The following is a 23,918-nucleotide window of genomic DNA, read 5'->3' on the forward strand; positions in this document are numbered from 1 at the left end:
CAGAACGTATAACAACCATGTAAAGGTTTCTGCTTCGTTTCGTTTCACACAAACTTACAACAGACAGCAAATGTTTACAATTGTTTTTGTTTTGTTGTGAGTTTTGCCACCAAGCTGTGCGACACGCGACAAAAATACTTCCAGCTTTCGCAGAATTCCATCAATGAAAATTACATGAAGTATGTTTGATTCAAAGTTTTATTAAATGTGTTTGAAAACCATGTAATAATTACGAGATATATAAACAAAATCATCTCAAAAGATTAACAATAAAAATATTACAATTCTGTCGCGTGTCGCAGGACATAGGGACTTTTATAAAAATCCCCATTTAGGAAGTCATCCAAACTTTTTAATTTTTGCCCAAGTAACTTCTCAAACAATTTAAGTGCTATAATAGAGCTCAACATGTTGAATTTAAAAGCTGAATTATTGAAGAAAAGGCAAGATTTTGAAAAGGAGAAAAACAAAACAGACAAAACTTACATAACAAGCAAAGACAAAATTGGTAATTAAATAGTTTGTGACTGTTTTCGAATGTACTTTGTTCTTACAACCAGTTAAGATGGCCGTAATAATTTTTTACAGTTATCACAAAAAAGCCCCTTCCGTGGAATAAGAAAAACAGTGGTGTTGAAAAGAGAAATGAAAGAGACCAGGAACTGGAAGAAGAACAAGTGGATAAACTTTCTAAAGTTCAGTAAGTAAAGTTATGACACCCCAATCACATAATGCTTCATAATAGGGTGCATCTATAATATATACGGGAGTACTTGTATCGCTTGGTACACATTTAAACCGCTTGGCGAACCATTATATTGCTTGGTGCACATATATGTTACTTTGCACACCTTAACATCGCTTGGTGCATATTTATATCACTTGGTGCACCTTAATATCGCTTGGTGCACATTTAAATCGCTTGGTGAACCATTATATCGCTTGGTGCACATTTAAATCGCTTGGTGAACCATTATATCGCTTGGTGCACCTTTATATGTATTTTTTTTAGTTTATATGTCTTTAGTTTTTTTTTTAGTGTTGATTGTTTTAGTGGTAATGTGTCACTATGATTTCTGTCACCAAGCGAAATAAACTCAACTCAATACACAAGATACGATTTTACACCATCGTTCTGCATTGTTTGTTATGCAAAACTCACTGCATTTATGAAAACTGTAAAAGGTAAGTCATAAGGTTGTTGTATACCATATTCACCGTAGCTTATTTTCAGATCAATTTTGGAAGCAAAGGCCAAGATGTATGATAAAATGACATCTGGAAATGTAATACCTGATGAAGAAACTTCGCAGGTAGTATTTTACCACTTGTAAGTATGTTAACATTTCCACAATAAAAGTAATGTTGTCTTGTACATTGGTAGCTTTTCTTGGTCGACTTTGAACAGAAAGCAATTGATTCATGGAGGAAAAAAAGAGAAGCAGGTGCAGTAATATATATTAGAACTATTTCTTCATGGGGTGCTATTATATCTGACTGTTGTTATAATTCCAATAGTTCTAATGAAACAGTAGTTCAAACAAAGTTCAAATGTAAGACATAAAAGTTTGTGCAAGAAAAAATCCTAATATCTTGCTTTGGGTTGGTAAAATTGTAAATACATTCAAGCAAATCTTTTTAGGTGACAACACCTCAAAACCAGAGGTAAATGTAAAAGTGATAAATGAAGTCAAAAATACCATCAATGATGCAAAATCACAATGGTAAGATCACATATCTTTAAGAGTATTTCCTTATAATTTTCTCCAACATGTATTGCTTTTCTGTCGGTATATGTTTTACTGTGACAAATTTATCACTTGGTCTGACATGGCTTCAATATATATGTAGGATTAAATGCATTAAAATATGACAAACATTCGCCTCATAAAATAGTGTAACATAGAAAAGGCTCATTTCATTGCAGGGTTGATTACGTCGACGCACTGGGAAGAACCAGAACTTGTTTGAAAGAGGATCTTCACAAGTTTCAGAAGATGGACGAGAAATTGGCACCAGCTGAACACCAGGTGAGGCTGCTGAGTTGTTTATGTATTTGGTGCCAATGTTCTTCAAGTGCAAAAAAACTAATTTTAAAAAGCATATTGAATAAAATGTATCCTCCTTAGCACATTGCACCTCTGTCTATATTAATGTCATATTTTGCCGTGTGTCTTTTGCAGATCCATATTTTTGGCAATTCCCTTTTTTAGTGTAAAACAGGGTTTTTATGCATTTAGTTGTTCAAAATCGAAATCCGTTAGTGTTTTTGTCGCCATATGAGTGACATAATTCTTTAGTTCAAGGTGACATATGTATAGAAATTTTTAATTTTATGTAACCAATTGATTACTGTTCAATTTTGTTAGACATCAAGTCGAGATCTGATGTCTGACGACATGAGGAGGGAGGAGCAGAGGAGAAAGTGGGAGGAGGAGGCTGCAGAGGAGGTGGAGGCGGGACCGGTGCATTTTGAAAATGTTAGATTTGGAGGTTAGTTGAGCTAATCTTAGCATTATATGTTAATTGCACTGTACTACACTTTTCCGCTTTGAGGGCAAGTTTGTGAGAATGTGAGTATTATTTATTATTCCTGAACTTACACTGCCAATGTAAACATGTAGTTTATCTGTCTATACTGAACTTGTACTGCACTTAATATGCCTTATCAGATACAACTTCTTTTCTTTTTGTAAAAATTATTCATGTACGCACTGATAAGATACTTCATGAAAACACAAATCATTAAAAAATACACTTCTGTGCAACGGATGTGTCTTAAATCCCAAACCAAAATCACTCCTAAAATAGTATTTCGATTCATGCATAGAATAAACCAATTCTATTCCCCAATTCGTATTAAAGTGATTTCTTTCTGTATTGAAGTGATTCTGACTTTCTATGTTGTTTGCAGAGAAGCGTGAACTGGGTGTCGGCTACTATGCCTTCTCACAAGAAGCGGAAAAGAGAAAAGAACAACTTCAGCGACTGAACAAAGCCAGAGAAGATACAGTGAAACAGAAGCAAGCTAACCTTGCCAAGAAACAAAAGGAAAAGGTAATTTTCCCTTACAACAAGTTTTTACCTCTTTAAATTTATAACATTTTAACATTGCACAGCTATTTCTGGCTCGGTGGTACTGTATTTACTATATTAACCATATTACTATGTGTTGTTCACTAGGGTAAATTTCCATTACCTTACAACAACTTTGCTTTTCAAATTGATAACATTTCAACTTTGCCCAGCTCAACTCAATTTATTTGTTCAGCAACTTCATTATGTGTAGCTGTAGCATGTTTACTATCTTTCTTCCAACTGTGCCCTCTACTCTGTCTCACTTTAAATTGCCTGAATGTTGCAGATTTTTCTGAGCCTGGTCCATATGTTAGCTCAATTATGATGCTACGATTTGTTTCTCCCAGCGAGAAAAACTCAACTCATGTGTTTGTTGTGTCAAGGGACATAGTGGCATGGTAATTTTGTTTGAGCATCATCAATTACTCATGTATATACTTCGTTTTGCAGATTGCCCTGCAAGCCAGGCTTGAGAAAGTTCGGCAACGTCGCATCAAGCAACTGCAGATTCAAGGCAAGGACATCCCAGCATCACTACTGGAACCAGTCAAACTGGTAAGTTTTCATGTGTTCAAATATTGCCAGCAGTGGTGGGATTCGGTCGGTTCGTACCGGTTCTATAATAGCGTTTCACGAAATTTTATGAGATCAGCGAACCGATTAGCATTACTAGTTACTGTCAATGGACTTTTTGTAACAGAACAGGCTGAAAAATATGTTTTCTGTGATAGAACCGGCTGCCAAAAAAATTTGAATCCCACCACTGATTACCAGCGCATCAAGCCATAAGAGCTCTATCAAGTTAATGTTATGCCTGGCATCAACAGCTTATATATTTCAAACGCATATTGAGACAAGCGTTGTGTTTTCCCAGGAGGAGGAAGAGAAAGAAGAAACTAAAGAAGTAAAAGAGGAGGAGCAGAAAAGTGAGAGTGAAAAACCGGAACCGAAACTTCCTTACAAGTTGCGGGAATGGGACAAAGACAAAGGTTGGAGTTCATTTATAGATTCATTCACTTCCATTTTTACAATATGAATTGTTAGTGAACCAATAAGGGATTTCAGAAGACAAAACCCTGTTGAATGTTTACCAAGGTGGTAGAAATTGTACTCATTAATACTCATTATGGGTCCCCTTCCCTGAAGGGGACACATATTGATTTTACTCGGAATGTTTGTTTTTTTTTCTTCTTTTTTTTCTTCCCAAAGTTTGTCCGACTCGTTTTTCTATCAAATGTTTGATGGATTTGGCTGAAATTTACACAGATGGTAGATATAGTTATGTAGATGTGCATCCCACTTTGTTTTTGTTGATAACCCCAGTATTTACCCCGCTAGCCCCCTAAAATGGGTGAGTTTTTAAACAGTGTCAGAATTGGCGAAATTTGGATTTCTTGTATAGTATGCCATTTATAGGTGTCGATTGTTGTGTTCAACCCTATAGTCCTAACATTTACCCCACAAGCCCATAAAGTGTAAAACGTATTTGTATGTTACTGGGCACCACAAGCGAAAGATTTCTTTGGAGCAATAGTGTTACAAGGGCAACCAGTTGTATGTTGCTTGTTGGTGGGTTGCTTGGTGTTCGTTTTTGCACCATGGCAGTTAGGGGCTTGTTAACAGCCCTATGACATCAGAAACATTAACGGTTGTTGCTCAAAACATCTCTAGTGGTCGAAATTTTAAACATTGGCGGATTGGGCTGAAATTCTGCAGTACTATTGATTGAGTCGTTGTGGTTTTTATATATTTTTTAGTTTGTGTGTCGAACCCAATTAGTTGCCCTACTAGCCCCCTAAAATGGGTCAGTTTTTTAAAACGTTAAATAGGACATACTTCAAACAATATCTGGGGTGAATCTAATTTTATAGTTTGTATTCTACATAGTATTATTATTTAAGCCCAGTGCCGATCACTGTGTTTTACTTTACAACACCCGACTTTCTTATGGTTATCTCTTGAATTGCATTATTTTCAACTTTGCATATGTGGGGACCCATGAGTTTTTGTCTGCAGAAACGACTAAAGTTATAAAAGACGATGGCTAATATGGGACCCAATACAAAATAAACATAGGAAATATATTAATGTTTTAAAATAGGTTATAGTGTATATGCAAGGGCAATATGTGCTAAGCCACCCTTCTAGTTGTTTATGAAAACAATTGAGTTAAAAGGTGGTTGTTTAGGGGCCTTTTTTCTCAAACAACCCAAAGAAAAAAACAGTTGTTCACCCCCTTAGTGAATGTTTAACAGGATTTTGACTGCAGAATTCAAACGCAAACAAACCTATGGTGTAATGGCACCTGGTGCCCTTGATGTACGCTTACCATTTTTACGTAAGATATTAACAAGTCTTCTAATTACATTCAGAAACTATATGGGCTCCTGCTGCGCCTCCGAAGGTCCCAAAAAGTTGGAAAGATCCCAGAGAAGAGAGACTGGATGAGTTCGCGCCTCCCTCATCCTACTTTAACGAACGGAATGCAAGAAAGCGACCACTAAGTGACGCCACAGACACTTCGAAATACCCAAAACCCGACCATGAACCTCACAAGCAATCCTTTGCACAACCACAATCGTCAACTAGCAGCACCTTGCCTAACCCTGATGAAATTAGAATTCAGCGACTAATGGACGAAATCACTGCCAAGCATACGAAGAAAGCTGGCTTAGACTCTAAAAAAGCCGAACCGATTGCTAAAGAGGTGAAGGTTGAAGTAAAACCGGATATTTCAGACACTAAAGAACCGGAATTGAAACCGTTCGTTCCGCCAAGCAAACCCATTTCGATCAGCGTCAAGTCAAAACTGAGTACAAAGTTGACCAGTAAATCGGCGTTAAGTGATTAGTGCAACATGGGAGTGTGGTTGCTTACAATACATTTAATGGTCCCCATAAAACGTGATGCAAACTGTTTGGCCAATACTAAATTAGGGGTTTATCAAGCCCTTAAATAAACAGGTAACAGTTATTGGAGAGCCTCATATGGTGTCTCAGCTCTCAGGCCAGAGCATTTCGACGTTTCGTACATTGCAGTGGGTCAATAAGAATATTTTCAATGATAAAAAAGCTTTTTCAAGAGCGGTTTTCGTTGACATCAACGTTCAGACTGTCAACAGCAAAGTGCAATAGGTTCGGTTAATACTATCTATGATACCGAAAAGTGTGGGTTCAATTGAGAATTTCTGCATTATCTGATTTTTACAGATTGTAATACCAACCTTTTAGAAGTTAAAATATCCAGTTCCATTATTTGCCAGCGTCTGAAGGTGGCCTCTAAATAAAATAAAATACACAAAAGTTTTGTTTAAATGTGTTGGCGAAGTGAAGTGCAGCTCATGAGGAATACGAAAATTCATGAGCAGCAAGAAAAACAGGATAAAAGTAAAATCATGAAACGACATTGAGAATACGAAATACACATAGAACGACCAAAAGCATCACGGGAAAAGAAATACCGACATTACGTTCTGAAGCAGCGAAAATATAAACACAACAAGAGGTAGGTGTTGATCAGCAAGTCACAAATGACCACGTGGTCAAGTAAGGCTGATTTGTTAAGGAGTGTGATGTGATTGAAATTCCAGTTTATTCGTATTTGATCTTGGAAAGAAATTTGCCGATGTCAAGGTTATCCAATGACATGGTTTTTCTCTTTTTATGCTGTAAAAATAGCGAAAGTTATTATTTCTGAAACAGTAAGACAAAAACTGGAGTTTGGGTATACAAAAACGCAACTCATAAGATCATAAGGCAATCTTTAATCTGTAAGAGTTTTGGGGTTAACATGAGCGAACATACTCATTAATTCCCGTTAGAAATCATTGCACGCCAGGCTTATTGAATGCATTATACCAAATCAACCGGTCACCAACCACATCCATATGCTAAAAAATCAATCCCAGTTCTAAACAAAAGCCGAATAAGAATACAATGATAACTTGGATCTAGGAATGGCTATAAGCATGGTCAGTGTTTTTTAAGGTTTTTTGGGGGACCGCAACTACAGTTTCTATTTTTTTTGGTATTTAAATGAAACACTTACGGTCTCTTAAAACTACTTAGCGGTCACCCAAACCAAACCTTAAAAAAAACCTGAGCATGGTTACAATTAAGTGTTTTGACAAAGAACAAGTCGTACAAAACAAAGCACTTTGCTTATGAAAAGAAACCTTAAAGAGTTTTCAACCTACCTTGGATTTCTTTTTCGACGATTTTACTTCGGTTAAGGAGGAATCTTTGTCTGGTTTCTGTTTCACAACGACCGATGTTTTCATATTTTCCTGTAATACAACTTTGTCAGGTAAACATCTTGCGTAGAGATAGTATTTATAACCCGCTCCATAACACGGTGTAGCTGCAGCGCGTTTAGCCAATATCGTTTACACTGTTTTGCGCTGAATAAAATGTTAACGTTGCGCAGCTATTTCCGGCTTGGTGATTGTTTCAGTGCAATTGTGTCGCAATGTGTTCTTTCACCAAGCGAATAAACTCAACTTTTTAGTTTCAAATGCAAAAACCTAGCGAGCGCTAAATATGATGTCGTAAACTATGTGTGATGTCATAATAACCCAAGTGTGACACCAAGACTTAAATAAACGACAAAATCAACCGCATTTTACCGAACTTACTTTCCCAACGTTTTCAGAATTCTTCTCATCGACGTTGTTAGGATTCACCTCCTTGCTCTCGGGCGCCACCACACCGCCGGTGTCCTCTCTGCTCCTCGACAACTCGATAAGAGATTCCGCCACCAAGTTCACTGTGTTGGGGCTGTCCCGGCACGTGACCACAGGAGATGGGGTGCGCAGGTGCAAAGGGGAAGCCCCTAGTTTTGAGGGTGATATAGGAATGTGGGTGAGACTTATGCGGCGCTTTTGACGGCGCTGACCGCGGCTCGACTTCGCCCGTCGCGAGTTGCTACCCTCGTCCGTTGCCATAGATACCTCGTTGCTACACGGGCTAAGCACGGAGTCGTGTAGGTTGACCGGGGCTTTGAACACAGAAGAATCGTGTGGTTTGTGGGGTGATGGGTTTAAAATTGAAGACTTCGATGTGGGTTTTGTAGGATTCTGCAGTTTTTCTAAAGGGTTACTACTTCTATTATTGAGCGTTTGTTTTTGGTGCAAACGACCCGAAGCTACGTCATTTGATTTTGATGACGTAGTTGTGACGTGGTGTTCAACATGCGTTGATGTAGATTGGGATAATACAGTTGTATGAGTGACTTTGTGAGAGTCACTTGGTAAACTAGAGGTTCGATTAACAAGGCTGGCAACACTTCTGTCTGGTTGTGAAGTTACTGTGATGTTTTCTGTCATATTATCTGAATGAGTCTTTGAAACAGAAGTACCAGGCGATTTTGCAGTAAACTCTTGCTTGATGCTGTCTGTTTCTTTTGTTGATTCTTCCTCACTATAAGTTTTGCTGGGTATAGAAGACTTTCCATCAGAGGATCCAGCCTTCAGTGGAGATTTCTCCCCATGTACTTGGTTCAAAATGGCCGCCAACTCATCAATGTTGAGATTCTTTAAACTCTTCATTAACTTTTTTTGTCTCTTTGAATCACGTTTTTTGTCGTCTTCATCTGAAAAAAACATGCAAAGTGGTACTTGTCATTAAAAAATCCAGAATTTTTTTTCAAAGGAAGCAACTAAATGACAGCTTATTCCTAGTGAAATTGCTTTTTGTGTGTAATGTATGGAACCAGTGGTGGGATTCAGCCGGTTCGCACCGGTTCTGTAGAACCGTTTTACGAAATTTTATGAGATCAGTGAACCGGTTAGCGTTACTGGTTACTGTCAATGGACTTTTTGTGATTGAACCAACTGACAAAAAATTTGAATCCCACCACTTAAAGGAAACCATTATTGTTATATTATTGACTTTTATCGTTCCCACAAATAATAGCATGAGCAGTTATCAAAACCTTTAAAGTGAAAGATGCCAATTGTGTTCTCTACTTGGGCAATCAATATTCTATGTCTTCCTAATATAAAAAGAGAAATTTAGTTTTAATTATCCATGTTTTCTTAACTACCTTCATCTCTTGTAGCTTTTCTTTTCTTTGCTCTCGACTTTTCACGCTTTTCCTTCCTGATCTTGTTCTTCTTCTTCTTGATTTTCACTTCCTCATCTTCACTGATGGAGGACTCCATGATCATCAGCCGTGATTCCTCCGGAGACGATATCTTGTCTTCCTCTTCATTCAAATATTTCAGCACAATGTTTTCTTTCTCTTTACTTGATTCACGTTTTTCGATTTTTGCTTCCGATTGTTTTTTCTTCTTTTTACTTTTCTTTTTCTTTTTGTGCGGCTTCAAAGTCTCACTTTTTATTTCAACCTTTTTAGAATCTTCCAGGTTCGATTCAGCTGTTTCGTAATTTGGAATTTGGTCCATTTCCACTTGATCAGGTTCAGGCAGGTTACTTGGACTGTTAATTTCTCCATCTTCCAAATCAGGAAAGGGTGATTTTTCATGTAAAGTTACTGTTTCATGAGAATCAGTGTTTGGAGGAACGTCAGGAGAATTTGATCTTTCAACTGAAGCGTTTACAGTTGAAGCAACGGAGGCCTTTAAAACTTTCTGAAGTTGAAAAGGAGCAAAACAGCTGTTGGCAATCTCAGTTTCATTGTAGTTGACTTTAGTTGTCCTTCTCCTTAATTTTCTGTCAGTTGAGTCGTTGTTTTGAGACTCAATTTCGTCCTGGACTTGAGTAATGGGTGATAGTGTTGCCAGGTTAGATGAAGGTGAAATCGGGACAGAAATAGGAACTGGTTTAAATGTTGATGATGCTGGTTTGACTGCAACAGGAGTCATAACAAATGTTACTCTGAAACAAAAAGTACAGGATGTGGAACAGAAAGACAAAGTATTTCCACATGAAACAGTGTTCTATTTTTTTCAGCTTAAACAGCAAATTAGCATAGTTTAAAAAGTGAAAAACCTCTGTGCCTAAATGTATTTAACAAAGTTATTCTACCTGTTATCAACTGTGTTGTTTCGAACCTCTAGTGATCTTCGAACAGCACCTGGTGACAAAATCACAAACATTATTCAGCTGAAATTTCCAGTGAGTGTTCTGATCAAAATGTTCTAATGATCTAGAGCAGGGGTGTGCAACCTTTGTCACTGTGGGGCCAACTACAATTACCGTGAATAAATGGCGGGCCGCACCTTTATATAACACAACTTGATTTTAGTTTGTTGCATACCAAATATGCTTATATTTATTTCAAGTGACATTATTGCCAGGTCCTATAGAAATACCACCGGGTGCATTAATCTGCTCAAAAATATATGATAATTGGACTCGTTTGCCAGTAAATTAGAAATTTTCAGCGACTCCGCGGGCCGCACAACCATTATCAACGGGCCGCATTTGGCCCGCGGGCCGCAGGTTGCACACCCCTGATCTAGAGTTCTAGACCTATAGATATTAGGGATGTGCTAAGCCCAGCCAGAACCCGAGTACTCAGTACCGAGCATCGCTGTTTTTGGTGCTCAGTGCTCGGCCGAGCAGTTGCACAAACTGACCCGAGCATTAAATTTGCATATTCATGCCCAGCTAAGATACAAAACTAGTGTTCAAAAGGGAATCCAAGAACAAAAATGACGTTTTTTTTTTTTTTTTTTTTCGTTTTTTTTTTTAAAATGGTTTTTAAATTCCTTAGATGGTGGTAAAATGCGCGTACTTCTGGGGCCTTTACAGCTTAATACACCACTGGTGATGTAAGGGACCTTGCAAAGCTACAAAGTTTTGGTCCATCCCTAATGGATATTCCTTTTTTGGCTGTTACGAACCTTGGGGAAAGTTTGACTTGATGATGTCATGTCGGGTTTCAAAGACGTCAATTCCGGACCCAGATATGCCAGGGAATGGGGAATTCTTGGGGAGAAGCTTTCTATAAAAAATAAACAATTTATGGGTTATTTACATGAGAAGTAGGTAAAGTAAATGAATTCCCAAAATTTAAACAGTGTCGTTCTTCTTTATGATTCAGAAAAATACAAGTTTTACAAAAAATGCATAACTTGTAACTTATGACATATTTATCTGCCAACACTTCTTTAAAATGTAGACCAGCAAATACCAGAAGTTAGAAAAAGAGGACATGATACATCTAACAGTTGCCCATAAAAACTTGCAAATCCACAACCCTCACCCTCACCTGTATCTTGGTTTCTTCGACCCTTCATAGTGTTGAGGTGCGGGAGCGTACACTGGTGTAGAAGTCTTGATCTGCATCGGCACAAAATCGAGGTTCCTCCTCGCTCCAACAATTTCCTGTTCACTGCAAGGCTGCTGTGAGATTACAGGAGTGAACCAGTGCTTGAGTCCGGAACTTGAGGCAACACTCAACGGACTCTGCTGCTGACTTTGAGTGCACTCAGTGTTGAGCCACTTCTTCAGACTTAAATTAGTTTTCTCGTGTGAACCTGCACTTGCATGAGTGTTAGCGGAAGTGACGCAGGTCGGGTTGTTGTCGTTGGCGGAAGTGACGCACGTCGGGTTTTCGTCGTCACCGAACACCGAAAAAATCCCGGCAGTCGGTGATATCGTTGTGAACTTCATTTTCGATTGCTCCGGGCTGGCGGTCGATGACGTCACTGGCGAGTGTGATGTCACAGCGGGTTTTGGTACGTCACTGAGCTCCCGAGCGGCTGACATTACCTGAGTGAGGGAGGTTTCGTTTAGCAGTAGTGTGAGACTGTCTCCGGTGACTTCTTCGCGGCAAAGATTCGAAACCAAGGTGCTGTCCTCTTGTGTTTTTGTCCCATTCTCTTTAGATTTTGCGCTTTCGGTGGGTTTGCCATTGTCCAAGGGCGTACTGGCTTCATTTACACTAGTTGCTGTTGAAGACAATGCAAGTGATGTAGATGAAACTTGGCCAGAATCGCCTTCTTTTACCTGCTTTACCAAGCGATCTAGAATGTTCTGGAAGCCGAGTTTCTCTTCTTGCTTGCTTAATGTGATAACACCATGTTTCTTAACCGAAATTGAACGCCTCTTTTTCACTTTTGTAGCTCCATCGGAGGTACTTTGCATGCTTGATACAGCTGAACTGGTCTTTACATGAATTGGATCATTTATGTTTTTAGACAGAGATGCAGTTTTAGTTGTAGTTGGACTTGTATATATTGGTTTCACAGAAGTGTTGGACATTGTTTCAAGACTCGTGTTTTTGTGGCTTTTTAAATCAGAGTTTAAATCTTCAGCTTGTTTATCAACCGACATGATTGGGTCAGCCATATCCAAGTTTGTTGCAAGCACTTCACTGTGGGTTGATGCAACAGCTTTTTTCACCTCATAAGTCTTTTTAGCTGACTGCAGGCCATGCAGGCCAGTCTCCTGCCCATGTTCATTTAATTGCACAGTGCGGCCAATGTAAGGCGACAGAAGTGATACATCCTTGTTTTCAAGACTGCTTCTCGCATTGCCTTGATCCGGCGCATCAGTGGATGCTGCAGAAACAGATGGTGACATAAGTTGTGTCGGCATGGTGGGCGTTCCGATTGTGGTGCTGCTGGTTATTTTAGCAAGTGATTTCTTGTAACTGTTGTCCAGTTTCATAGGCGAGACTATATGAGATCTGTGTGGTACCAGTATTGGTGATTTCGGCTGGTTGGTTGTTTCTGTTTCTGAGCTGGTTTCTCTACTGGTTACTGGTTTCAATATTTCACTGGTTTCACTGGAATTGTCAGATTTATGGTTTTGTGATCCAAGATTGTTTTCATGGGATAGCATCACACTAGAGGGCGCTGAAGTCATTGCCATGTCTTCTTCTTCACATTCCACAGCTCTTAAGCCATATCGCAAAGTGAGTTTTCGTGGGCTGCTGTGGATATTTGGTGTCACATTTTTCAAAGGTGATTTTTGCACTTGGTCTTCACTTATCTGGGGTTCACTGTGATCTGTACTTGACTTGCTCTGCAACTTTACAGCATCCAGAACTGTCAAAGTAGGGGAGACTTCAACATTCTGCTCAGTGCTTTCAACTGTTTTGCTTTTCTTTGTAGGCAAGCGACCCCGGCTTGTTTTGTGAGTACAATCAGTTGAAACTTTGTTGATTTTGTTTTTATCCTGAGACGACTTAACAGCATTGGCAGCTTTACTTGAAAGCAACTTGCCCTTGGCCTCTTTTGCAGCCTTAGCCGCCGCAATTCGCTCCCTACTGCATGACCGTGCGCTCTTCATCCTGATCTTTGGCATTTTGCTGCTACCCAACAACTTCTCTCTGCTCCTACTCCTTGAGGAGGAGGAATCGCTGCTCTCCTGCATCCTGATTTGCTTCTCAGCGGCGCCTCCTGCAGCGATTTTGCTCCTCGTGCGCTTAGCCGGACTGTCTTGCAAGATTTCCACAGAGTTAACCTTTACAGGAGTGCGCTGGTCAGTTGTCTTTGAATTCGTTTTGCGCTTAGTAGGTGTGGCAAAAATCGATCCAACATTATCATTTGTGTTTTTATCATCCATTCCTTCTATAGTAAACCCAGACCTTTCAATTTCTTTCGAAGACAAGGTTACACGACATTCCTGCAGCTTAATTTTGTCCAATACATCTTTATCAGGATCTGTAGATGCCTCGTTTCTTGTCTTAGTATCAGTAACTTGCCCAAGATAAAAGAATCCACCAATAGACTTCTCCCTATCTGGGTCAAGATTATCTGGAAGCTGTGTAAAACTGGAGAGTTCATTCCCAATTTCATGTGGGGACGAAACAATTTGATTTCCAGCATTTGCTAGGTTTTCCAGCACCGCACTGTGCTCAGCGGGTTGTGTTGTATTTAATACATTGCTTATTTCAAGGTTTAATGCCACATTACTTGATGAATGCATATCATTAGTAATGTCAAGTAGAGATTGTACAGCAGCAGCAGTCTCTTGCTGACTGACACCTTGTTGTGTTAGCGATCTTTCAAATGTATTGTTAGCATGGGATGGTTCATCAGCAATTGATGCATTTTCCACATTTTGCACTGTAGACTGGGTTTTAGTAACAGGTAAATCAGGTGTTTGTTCACAAGTTTGTGAGAGAATCTCTTGATTTTTAGGTTCCGGTTGTTTCAATGATGTTGTTGGTATAGAAACTTCCATATCAGATGGTTGATTTTGGTAAAGTGCTTGTTCAAGAACTGGTGTTGCATGGTCTTGTGATATTGATTGGTCTAAACTGGTTGTAGGTTGGTTTTCACATGTCGGTGATGGTGTTTTCATTTCAATGAATGAAGTATCAGTTGGTTCTTTGTTTCCAGGAATATTTTCATCTTTCTCTGAATCAAGAAATCAGAGTAAATGTTTCAACCCTAACTAAAGCTGTTAACTGCAAAATCACTACCAAAAAGTGTTTGGAACAAGGGATAATTTTTAATAGTGTTATCTTAACAGGCAAATGACTTGAATGTAAAAAACACGAACCTTCCATTCCTGATGATAAGCTTAACAAAGTCTCCAAGTCCTTCATAAACTCGCTGTTGTCAGGTCTCAGAAAATCTTTAAAGTAAGATCACAATTTAAACCAGGGGTGGGCAACCTTTGTTACTGTAGGGCCAATTATAAATGTCAAAATTGGATCAAGGGCTGCACATGTGCATCACACAAAGTGATTTTGCTTTGTTTCTTACCAAATATGCTGAACTACAAGTATGATTCGTATTTGATTGTGAGAACATATTACTAAGATACTTGGTACACAATAAAAAGGGATACTTGCAGTTTACACAAACACATAAAGTTGCAGACAGTGCACACTGTTTCAAACTGTAAGGTTCCATGTGCACTGTCTGCAGCTTATCATTTATTGGCATGAAATTTTTATACAGATAAAAAGCCTGTTTAAACACTTTTTTATCTTATGACCAATGTTTTGTCACCATATGCGCTAATGAGACCTATAGGTTGAAATAGTGTGCACTGTCTACAGCAGGGGTGGGGAACCTGCGGTCTGCAGGCCGCATGCGACCCGCTTGCCTTTTTAATGTGGCCCCAGTCACAATTTTATTAAAGTCGACAACATAAAATTACAAAAAGAAACAAACAATAAAATGTTTATGTACAAATATTTCCTTGATGTGACTTGTTTTCCTTGATAACTCCTTGCAGTTATAATAATTCATTTGCAATGTGGTGCTAGTTTTAAATTGATTTTAGTGCTAGTAGTGTGCGATCGTTCGAAAATATATTTATGGAAAAAAAAGACAGATCGGTAATGGAGCTAGAGGTTTCCAGAAAGAATGGACAAACTATTTTTAGTCGAAATAAGTGATAAACTTGTATATGTAGCAGGCTAGCAGCAAAGAAAAACATGTTTGGCCCGCCCGAAAATGTCGTGCAATCCATGCGGCCCGCAGTGGTAAGCAGGTTCTCCACCCCTGGTCTACAGGTAACTTATCATTAAAATACTCCAATACACTTTAGCTTTTTTCAAAATCAGTCTTCTTACGACACTTTGCCAACAGGGAAACAAGAAGTAATCAGGAACTTATCAATCCTTGTGTAATAAAACATTTGTTTAAAAACACTTGCCTGATTCCAATAATGAGTCCATGGTGAGATTTGCAATCGATTCCTGGTTGGATCGAGTTTGGTTCTGTGCAAATATGACATGGTGTCAATAAATATTCACAAGAAACAAGGTAAAGTCAGAAAACAAATTTGTTCTTACTGGATCAATCGGTAAAGCTGAATTAGATGTTGAAGCCCTTGGCTCTTCTGGTTCCTGTGACTGGCTGTAAAAGAGAAATAACAATCTATGTTTAAAGTTTTTGAAAATAATAATTTTAAAACAAAGCTTTACTTGAAACAAAAGAGAAACTAGAATTATCATAAATAAATATTTTAAGAATCAAATGACCAATAAATTTAATTTAAAAAATATTCAAATGACAATTAAATTCAGTCATATGGATGGAAGACAAACCAGGTTTAGCAAAAAAAGATGCTTTATTTATTCAATGAAACAAAAGACAGCATATTTTTTATGCACAATAATTTCCTACGTTGTATTTGAACATTTCTTCATGTGATTAAGAATGGTTGCCCCGACAACGGCAATTGTCTCCGGTTCGTTATTTGAAACATTCCGAAGCAGAAGAGATGCAGGCTGCAATAACATATAAAAAGTAGGAACAAAATTTGTGAAAGTCATAATCCTATGTGATGCAATCATTTTGTCACAGAATTTTACATTTTTAATGGGTTAGCAGGGGGACACGGGAGGATTACACTAAAGTTGAGAACCACTGCTTTAAACCGACACGCTGGTTCATATGTCAGCAACAAATGGTGTAAATTTTACCCAATATCATATTCCCACTTACATCTATTTCTGTGTTACTTTGTGTGCTTCTTTCAACGTCTCTTCTCTCCACATCATTCAACCTCTTTGGTGCCCCTTGTGTCTTTTTTCTTCTGTTAAGCTTGCCACTAGATGTCACTGTGGTGCTTGTTGTCTGCAAATCTGGATTATTTGACGAACTTCTTGTAGACTTTTGACGACCTGATGTTTAGAATGACAACTATGTTAACATGCATACGAGACATTTCCATTGAAATTTATACTCTTTTCAAATTTGCAGCATGGGAACATGTGCAACTGTTTATGCGTAGTATACAATATACAGTTGGCAAAACTCTTTTTTATCTTGCTTGGCAGCAATAGCATACATAAGCATACATGTATGCTAGCATGTAACAGTATTTAAATGCATACCATACATGTATACCTTTCAAACCATATATTGTACCAAAAGGTGTATATATATGTTGTAACAAGCAAAGCATCTAGTGCAGGGCAGCAACAATACACAAACGACTTGGCTGGCAAACAGTGTATAGAAACATCATTTTCACTTAAACTCACTTTGTGTAGTAACAACTTTTTGTGCTTGTGAAACAACAGGTACATGAACCATTTGAGGGTTTCCTGTCAAATAACAACAAAGTTATTGCATTTTTAGATCAGCCAGCAACACACTGTAACAAGTTTAGCATTAAGCTCAAGGCTCTTTTTTCCGAACCGAGTCCGCCCAAGGCCAGTCAATGCGGGAGCAAAAGCATCCCGCAAGGCAGCGGCTTCTTGAACAAGAAAGGGGAGCAACACAGGAGCAAATAGCCCCAGCATTGCGCCCTCCCTCGTGCAAGAGGAGCGGAGCTGGTCCTTAGCTTATCAGGAGGCGATGGTACTTGCGCACCGAAAGCTCTACGTCGCCGCTAAGCCAACAGCAAAGCACCCGATCAGCAGTGACATGCTGAGCCCGAAGCAAGACTTCGCCTCCAAATGTTATTACACTTGTTGCTTGTTATTAAAAGTGTCTCCTACCTATTCTCAAAACTTTTCTGACAACTTTCGCTTGTTGTTTTGGTCCTTGTCCTGGTGTCATCTGCTTTCGTTGTCCACTTTCAACTGAACAAAAGCAGCATGTGACAAAACTTAAATACTGTGAATACATTTGCGAACATTTCAACGATCACTATTGTCATTATGAGTTGAAACGGGCAGAAGCACTGCAACAGAACACAAGTATCTTGTTCACAAACTCAACTCTGCCAGAGAGCTCAATTACAGTGAATACATTTCAACAACTTCTGTTGTCATTATGAGTTCAAATTGCACATGCATTACCTCTTTCAATTGTTCTGTCTGCATGTGAGTGGCAGTCAACCAATGAAGCCACTTGGTATGACCTTAAAAATAATTGTAAAAGGTAAGTTTACAGATTTGTTGGCAAAAAGATTTTTACGAAATATTTCTGCAACAATAAAATAAGAGTAAGTTTTTCCCCGTGGGTGTTACAAGCCTTTCAATCTTTCTAGAGTTGCTATTTCTCATTTTAATCGGCAAAAGTATAAGTGGACATTTCTATGACAATCCATTGAGCAAACTAAATGAATTTAACACATTGTTACAAGAAAAGTTATGCTGCCGGCAATTTGTATAATTCAAAACGAATAAATAATGTTGAAAATAGTTGTGGATACAATGGTGGTTTCAATACTTTGACACTGTACAACAATATGTCAAAACGGTCAAACTTTGTTAGTTTCAAAGCAAAACAATCATCTTCAGTATGCTATAAGTTTAACAAGCAATATTTGCCAATCACTTTGGTGTGGCAAAAATAAAAACAAAACCACACCTCAACATAGTGGATGCATTTTCGAATTGTTCCCACAGCTGCACAAGTCTTTTTGTGTGATGAATTTTTCCTTTTTTGCTTCGAAGATATTGTGATTCGGTTTCTTTCATACAGCTGTACTCGTCCAATATAATGCAAAGGGTCTTACCAAACATTGTAAGTGTTGGAATATAGGGGGATGAAAGACCTAAGGAAAAGTAAACAATAAATTGCAAATAAGGGGTTTTGTGTTCGGTTTGAGATCAAGCACACTGTTCCTTACAGTTTTCACTGTTCCTCTTAAACCAGGGGTGGGCAACCTTTTTCACTGTGGGGCCAGATACTATTGCGATAATTAGATCATGGGCTGCACTTTTATACAAAACAAGGTGATTTTACTTGCATACCAAAAATGACTTGCTACAAGTAAAATTCGCATTTAATTCCAGCATATTGTCAGGTCGCAGAAAAATAGCACCAGGTGCACTAATCTGCTCAAAAAAATATAATAATTTGGACACGTTGAAATCCAAGTGCCTCTGCGGACTGCACAACTTTAATCAAAGGGCTGCATGTGGCCCGCGGGCTGCAGGTTGCCCACTCCTGCCTTAAACTATCAGGCCATAATTTAGCTATAATATAAATGTAATGGAAAACAATGTGGAACTCACCTTGGGACAAGAGGTCAAACAAGACTCCCACATGCGAACTTTCGCTAAGAAAAGCATTGAATGTATGTGGCATGTTCTGCTCAGCAAGATAGCCTGCAAAATTACATTCTGCCATTAAAATACACACTCTTTTTAATTTTGATTGTCCTTAAAATTTTGTTGATCATGTTACACACAAAATATTGCAAGTACTCACACATTTACTGATAATAAGACACAGTTTAAAAGCAATGCATAATTTGTTTTAATATAGAATACCAGGTCAATAAAATCGAAAGTAATATTTGGTAAAAAAGCTTTATTAGATTAATCATTTTGTGTTTGAGTGGATATATGTATATGTGTATATGTTAAGTAAATAACAAAACACATATCTTACCTAGCACCAGCCTTGCAATGTCTGATTCAAGTAACATTCTTTAATTTACAGTCATATCTATGTTACAAAATTGTGCTGCAAAACACTAAAAAGGATACTAAGTACTGAGGTAATGAATTATTGCCATCACTAAAATGATTCAAACACAAAAATCATACACTCAACACAAAATTACATAATTGGATTTAAAATTGGAAGAACACAAAACAAAAAGCTAGTTCTAAAAATTTAAAACAAAGAAAATTTCATCATAAACTAAAGCTTACAAACTACTACTAAAACGCAACACAAGTTTAAAACATACAAAAAAGAATGTCTCAAAGAAAACAAAAGTGTCCAACTGGGAAGGCCAGGAAATTAAATAATACCCTGCTGTGATAAATGTATGACATGGTAACTGATACAAAAATACACCATAATGCAATATATATACCAGAACACTTTGCATGTAATTATCTTTAAAAACTTTTTGTGTGCTGTTTCTACACATTAAAACAAAAATTAACCAGTGAAGTGTCTTCCTTTGAATAAAAAAGGCTTTTGAATAAAGGTATGTAACTACTTGTAAGCATTTAGATGTTTTTTTTTATCTGGGCCAAACATTGCTTTCAGTCAGTCTTCTCCTTTTCCAGAGGAACAAATGTCATCCAAGCCATAACAAGTGCAATAATTCCTCCACACACAGCATAGTATGTGGGATCACCAGCTAATATGTGAGCATATACTGACCACAGCCCAACAACTGTCATAACTCCTGTTGCAATCTTCAGTTGTCTACCAATGATCAAAAGTATGCCTTCAAACATAAGTGAATCTTGTTTACAAGTGTAACTTGGTTTTGAAAAAGAATACGAACAGGTGACATTATATACTGTGTAGTGCGGGATAAAAGCTTATATTTGAAATGAAAACAAAACTTGATGGCTGGGCATAAAAAACCTTCTGTTTTTTTGTGGCAAATGGTCAAATCAATTATTATCAAAGAACTGTTTCAAAACAATTTTCTTTGGTCAAGCCAAGTTTTAGGTGGTGATGAAACCAGTCAGTCAGTGGATAACATTTCACTTTCAAAAGTAATGTACCTAATGTACTGTATAATGCAATTAAAATCATTTGTTTTACCTGACAATCCAATAATGACACCAACTGATTGGCGGAAAGTGTTTGCCGACATTTCAATGCCAAGGGATTTCCATGGTATTGAATTTTTATAGTGCGAAGCATAATGGACCTCCTGAAATAAATTAGAATAGAAAACAAATAGTAGGCATTGTCCACCAACCCACAAAGCAAATCTTAGAGAACTGTTTACTTACAAAGTGATTGTTCAGAAACGGAAAATACACTTTTCCAAGAAAATCAGTTTGAGCAATGCCTTGAACAATAAAATACAGTCCAAACACAATTCGAAGGACAATAAACAATCCGCTATTTTGATTCATGGCTCCTGTTTCAAATCATAATACCTGGTTGAGATAAAAACTTAGTATTAAACCATCAACAAAAGAAAACATAAAAATCAACTAAATTGTAAACCGTGGTTCTGAAAACGACGCACAGAAGCCAAGAAAAGCTTGTATTCTAATTCAACCCTAATTAAAAATCCTTTGTACCAAACTAATGAAAACTAAAAGCTATATTGGTGGCGGAAAATCAACTGTGCGCCCTGTATTTTACGCTTAGCCTACTTTTAAACTTTACATGTATATTTTCGACTTGCTGGTTGTTTTAGTGCGTTTTTGTTGCTAAGTTTTCTTTCACCATACCAAATAACTCACACAAACTTGCGCGAATCCATTGCCGCAGCTCTCATCGGATTCGCGTTGTGGCGGCAAGGATCGGGGAACCACCGAAGTGAAGTTCCTAAAATTCAAGACAAGTGGATAAGTAGTTGAGTTTTAAATTTACCACATTATACGTCTAAAGCGCCGTTGGTGGAAATTATCGTAAACATGGCAATCATTGTTTTTATTTTTGGACAGTGTTTAGATTAAAATTAACGACGTACAGCGATGACTCTTTGGCAAACATTCTCTAAAGCGTCATTTTATCCAACGCTCGCTTATAATTTGATCCTTGAAAAAGTAACATCTCGTACTTGGTACTCCCGAATTGATGAAACAGTGCTACTTGGAGCTTTGCCCTTTAAGTCTATGACAAAACAATTGATTGAAAAGGAAGGTGTACAAGGTGTTGTTTCGCTAAACGAAGATTTTGAAGTTGAAAAGTTTGTCAATACCGCAGAAGATTGGAAATCATGGGGTGTTCAACTTCTTCGGTTAAGAACTCCTGATTTTGTTGCTTCTCCTTCACAGGTATATTACTTTGCATGAATCAACTTTGAAATGTTCTTTAGATGTAATTCATCATACATATGGCATAGATAAAAAGATTAATTGCAAATATTTTGGGCAAATCATGTATTATCTGAAAAACTTAAATCCCATAATCAAATGATTCTTTCAAGCGTTCATATTAAGTGTGTCTGGTGAATTTTATATGCAAGTTTTGTAATTTTATAAACATATGTATATCATTATGGAATGTCTGTATATTTATATGTATCAGTACCACATGTGGACAAGTAAATTTTGAGGAGAAGTATTTTTTTGCAGTTTAAACTGCATGTTTCTGCTGCACATTACTTTAAAATTAAAAACTATGCACTGTCTGCAGCTTGTCATGCATTTGCTCGAAGCTTTTATACTTTTGAAAACTAAAAATAATAGTTTTACTTGACAGACTCATCTAAAACAAGGTGTTGACTTCATTTTGGAACATAGGGAACGATGTGAGAGTGTTTATGTTCACTGCAAAGCTGGCAGAACAAGGAGTGCTACCTTGGTGGCATGTTATCTGATGACAGTAAGCAATTTTTCCTCTAATGAAATTCCTATTTTGAGTTTATTCCAGACAGTACATATTGTTGTGTGATTTGCACATGTTAAAAAGTTGAATTCATTGAATTCATGTACTGTCCGATAACTACCTTGTACTTTGGTTAAAGATTCCAGACTGTACCCTGCAATTAAGTTAATAATTCGCTTAGTTGAGTATTTTCTCATTAAAGTATTTTTTAAGGTTTATGACTGTTCGCCATCTCAAGCAGTTGAAATGATTTTGTCAAAACGACCTCATGTTTGGCTGAGAAAAACTCAACTAAGCTCAATTGATTGTTACTACAAAGAAAACCTTGAAGGAAAGTTTCCAAAGTATCCACCAACCTCGGTGTAGGATTGATTTTTTTGTTTATAATTCTATTGTTACATTATGCTTGCTTTGAAGATTTTTATATTTTATGATTCCGCATACCAAAAGCTTGGTGATCTGCTGATGTAATGACACAGAGTTCAGGTTTTTTTGCTGGTGGATTTAAAAGTAGTAGAAATCAAAATAGTTTGGGAAACACTGTGAAAGATTTGACCTCAGTTAGTAATTCTGACCCACTTGGAAATGCATTCTACAACATTTATATTGTGTTTATGTATTTGTGTTCACTGTGCAGTTTTAAATTTAATACACTTGTTCATAATAAAACAGCTAGGAACTAATAGTTAACAGTACTGATATTGTTTTTGCAATACATTAACTTTATTGTACTCATAACTATATTTATGTTAAAACATGCCACAAAGCATTTGCAAAAGGCAGCTTAACAGCAAACACACAATCCATTTCAGCAAAATTGCACCACACATCAAAGATAAAAACGAAATAAACAATTGTTTTTGACATGACGCCGTTAATTAACTTGTAGTACTATGATGTTTCAAAGTAGCTTAACTTTTTCTTTGTGATTATCATCAGCATCTGTTGGTTACTTTAAGAGCTGTTTTGGCCTCTAGTCAAACCATGTGTTATGCTTATAATAGGTCTGTTGTCAAGCCATCTATTTTTGTTGTAAGTCTGTTCTGTGTGACTTGTATCGATTTTATTTTGTATCGATTTTGACTTGGTGACTTCAATAAAGTTCAACCCACCGCATATGCTCAGAGAAACACTTTAAGTCAGGGGTGTCCAAACTTTTTGTAATAGGGGCTAAATTTTATCAGGTGCAGACAACCGCGGGCCAAAGCAAACTTTTTAACTGGACAATCATAACACAAAATACACGGCATGAACAAAAATTTTGGTTTTTGTTGCGTCAGCACCGTATACTTTTAGTAATTGTAGTTCTATGGAAAGGCTTTGCGTGAAGTCACAAGTCACCTCAACCCAAAACCTCACTTTAAATGTTTGCGGGCCATACGATGAAAATTTGAAACAGCAGCTGCGGGCCACTTGAAATGCCGTCGCGGGCCGCATTTGGACACCCCTGCTTTAAGTGGTTGGGGTGAGATTAGACCGAACAATGTTGCAAGCACAAGGAAGTATATGTTAAACTAAACATTAAACAGTGTTTTAGTATGCTGAGCAATTTGACGCTTAACAATCGGAAGCAGCGTCAGCTTTGAAACGCAATCGTCAAACAAACGTTACCAACACAAAAAAGGGTACGTATAAGATAACAAAAACATGCCTTTGTAACAATGAGTATTAACATGCATCGAAAAATGAAATCCTGATGAGACAACTCAATGTCATCCCAGTTTCAATAATTTAAGCCTCAATTTGCGTTTATATCCATCTTTTATTGTATGATTTTCTCAGGAAGTACATTTATGCCTTGGTA

At 37.6% G+C, this 23,918-nt stretch overlaps 4 protein-coding genes across 6 annotated transcripts in view; 2 read left to right on the top strand and 2 right to left on the bottom strand.

Annotated features, from left to right (window-relative positions):
* The window catches only part of LOC145232978 (phosphatidylglycerophosphatase and protein-tyrosine phosphatase 1-like), a 103,109-nt gene extending 79,879 nt beyond the window's left edge, over positions 1-23,230 (top strand). Inside the window, exons 1-4 of one of the 2 annotated variants that reach the window (XM_080097642.1) lie at positions 21,071-21,136; positions 21,229-21,561; positions 21,989-22,111; positions 22,328-23,230. In XM_080097642.1, coding sequence (XP_079953768.1) covers positions 21,259-21,561; positions 21,989-22,111; positions 22,328-22,480 — 579 coding nt within the window. In that variant the 5' untranslated portion in view covers positions 21,071-21,136; positions 21,229-21,258 and the 3' untranslated portion in view covers positions 22,481-23,230. Of the gene's footprint in view, positions 1-21,070; positions 21,137-21,228; positions 21,562-21,988; positions 22,112-22,327 lie in introns of those variants that run through there. The other variant, XM_080097643.1, reaches the window with a different exon arrangement.
* LOC145232977 (coiled-coil domain-containing protein 174-like) lies at positions 330-6,025 on the top strand. Its single transcript, XM_080097641.1, has 11 exons — positions 330-508; positions 589-700; positions 1,235-1,313; positions 1,385-1,445; positions 1,643-1,724; positions 1,928-2,030; positions 2,370-2,493; positions 2,915-3,057; positions 3,529-3,633; positions 3,953-4,067; positions 5,451-6,025. The coding sequence occupies exons 1-11, from the start codon at positions 409-411 to the stop codon at positions 5,927-5,929; spliced, it is 1,503 nt and encodes a 500-aa protein (XP_079953767.1). The 5' UTR covers positions 330-408; the 3' UTR covers positions 5,930-6,025.
* LOC145232974 (uncharacterized) lies at positions 6,382-19,312 on the bottom strand. 2 transcript variants are annotated; one of them, XM_080097635.1, is made up of 18 exons: positions 19,247-19,312; positions 18,868-18,960; positions 18,218-18,404; positions 17,704-17,765; positions 17,401-17,484; positions 16,942-17,004; positions 16,400-16,578; positions 16,079-16,182; positions 15,745-15,808; positions 15,606-15,669; positions 14,499-14,573; positions 11,254-14,353; positions 10,886-10,986; positions 10,065-10,113; positions 9,121-9,914; positions 7,712-8,667; positions 7,274-7,363; positions 6,382-6,743 (listed from the first exon to the last, which is right to left on the bottom strand). In XM_080097635.1, the coding sequence occupies exons 1-18, from the start codon at positions 19,281-19,283 to the stop codon at positions 6,669-6,671; spliced, it is 6,177 nt and encodes a 2,058-aa protein (XP_079953761.1). In that variant the 5' UTR covers positions 19,284-19,312; the 3' UTR covers positions 6,382-6,668. The 2 variants fall into 2 exon arrangements, with proteins under 2 accessions (XP_079953761.1, XP_079953760.1); XM_080097634.1 differs by having other exon boundaries at positions 7,703-8,667.
* Positions 19,332-21,064, bottom strand: LOC145232979 (uncharacterized). The gene is made up of 4 exons (XM_080097644.1): positions 21,025-21,064; positions 20,563-20,712; positions 20,369-20,480; positions 19,332-20,042 (listed from the first exon to the last, which is right to left on the bottom strand). Exons 2-4 carry the CDS (start codon positions 20,686-20,688, stop codon positions 19,855-19,857), a joined length of 426 nt encoding a protein of 141 aa, XP_079953770.1. The 5' UTR covers positions 20,689-20,712; positions 21,025-21,064; the 3' UTR covers positions 19,332-19,854.
* Positions 23,231-23,918: the final 688 nt, after the last annotated feature.

The sequence above is a fragment of the Phallusia mammillata genome, chromosome 6, assembly GCF_965637545.1.
Source record: "Phallusia mammillata chromosome 6, kaPhaMamm4.hap1.1, whole genome shotgun sequence".
NCBI lineage: Eukaryota > Metazoa > Chordata > Ascidiacea > Phlebobranchia > Ascidiidae > Phallusia > Phallusia mammillata.

Bases quoted from the DNA above. Each gene is read 5' to 3' on its own strand.
- LOC145232977 (XM_080097641.1), top strand. From the start codon at position 409: ATGTTGAATTTAAAAGCTGAATTATTGAAGAAAAGGCAAGATTTTGAA. The intron at 1,314-1,384 runs GTAGTATTTTAC...GTACATTGGTAG, and splicing joins CTGATGAAGAAACTTCGCAG to CTTTTCTTGGTCGACTTTGA. The intron at 1,446-1,642 runs GTGCAGTAATAT...AAATCTTTTTAG, and splicing joins GAGGAAAAAAAGAGAAGCAG to GTGACAACACCTCAAAACCA.
- LOC145232974 (XM_080097634.1), bottom strand. From the start codon at position 19,283: ATGTTACTTGAATCAGACATTGCAAGGCTGGTGCTAG. The intron at 18,405-18,867 runs GTGAGTTCCACA...ACTTTTCCTTAG, and splicing joins GTTTGACCTCTTGTCCCAAG to GTCTTTCATCCCCCTATATT. The intron at 17,766-18,217 runs GTGTGGTTTTGT...ATTATTTTTAAG, and splicing joins AATGCATCCACTATGTTGAG to GTCATACCAAGTGGCTTCAT.
- LOC145232979 (XM_080097644.1), bottom strand. From the start codon at position 20,688: ATGAATCAAAATAGCGGATTGTTTATTGTCCTTCGAATTGTGTTTGGA. The intron at 20,481-20,562 runs GTAAGTAAACAG...AATTTATTTCAG, and splicing joins CGTTTCTGAACAATCACTTT to GAGGTCCATTATGCTTCGCA. The intron at 20,043-20,368 runs GTAAAACAAATG...TTATGTTTGAAG, and splicing joins TGTCATTATTGGATTGTCAG to GCATACTTTTGATCATTGGT.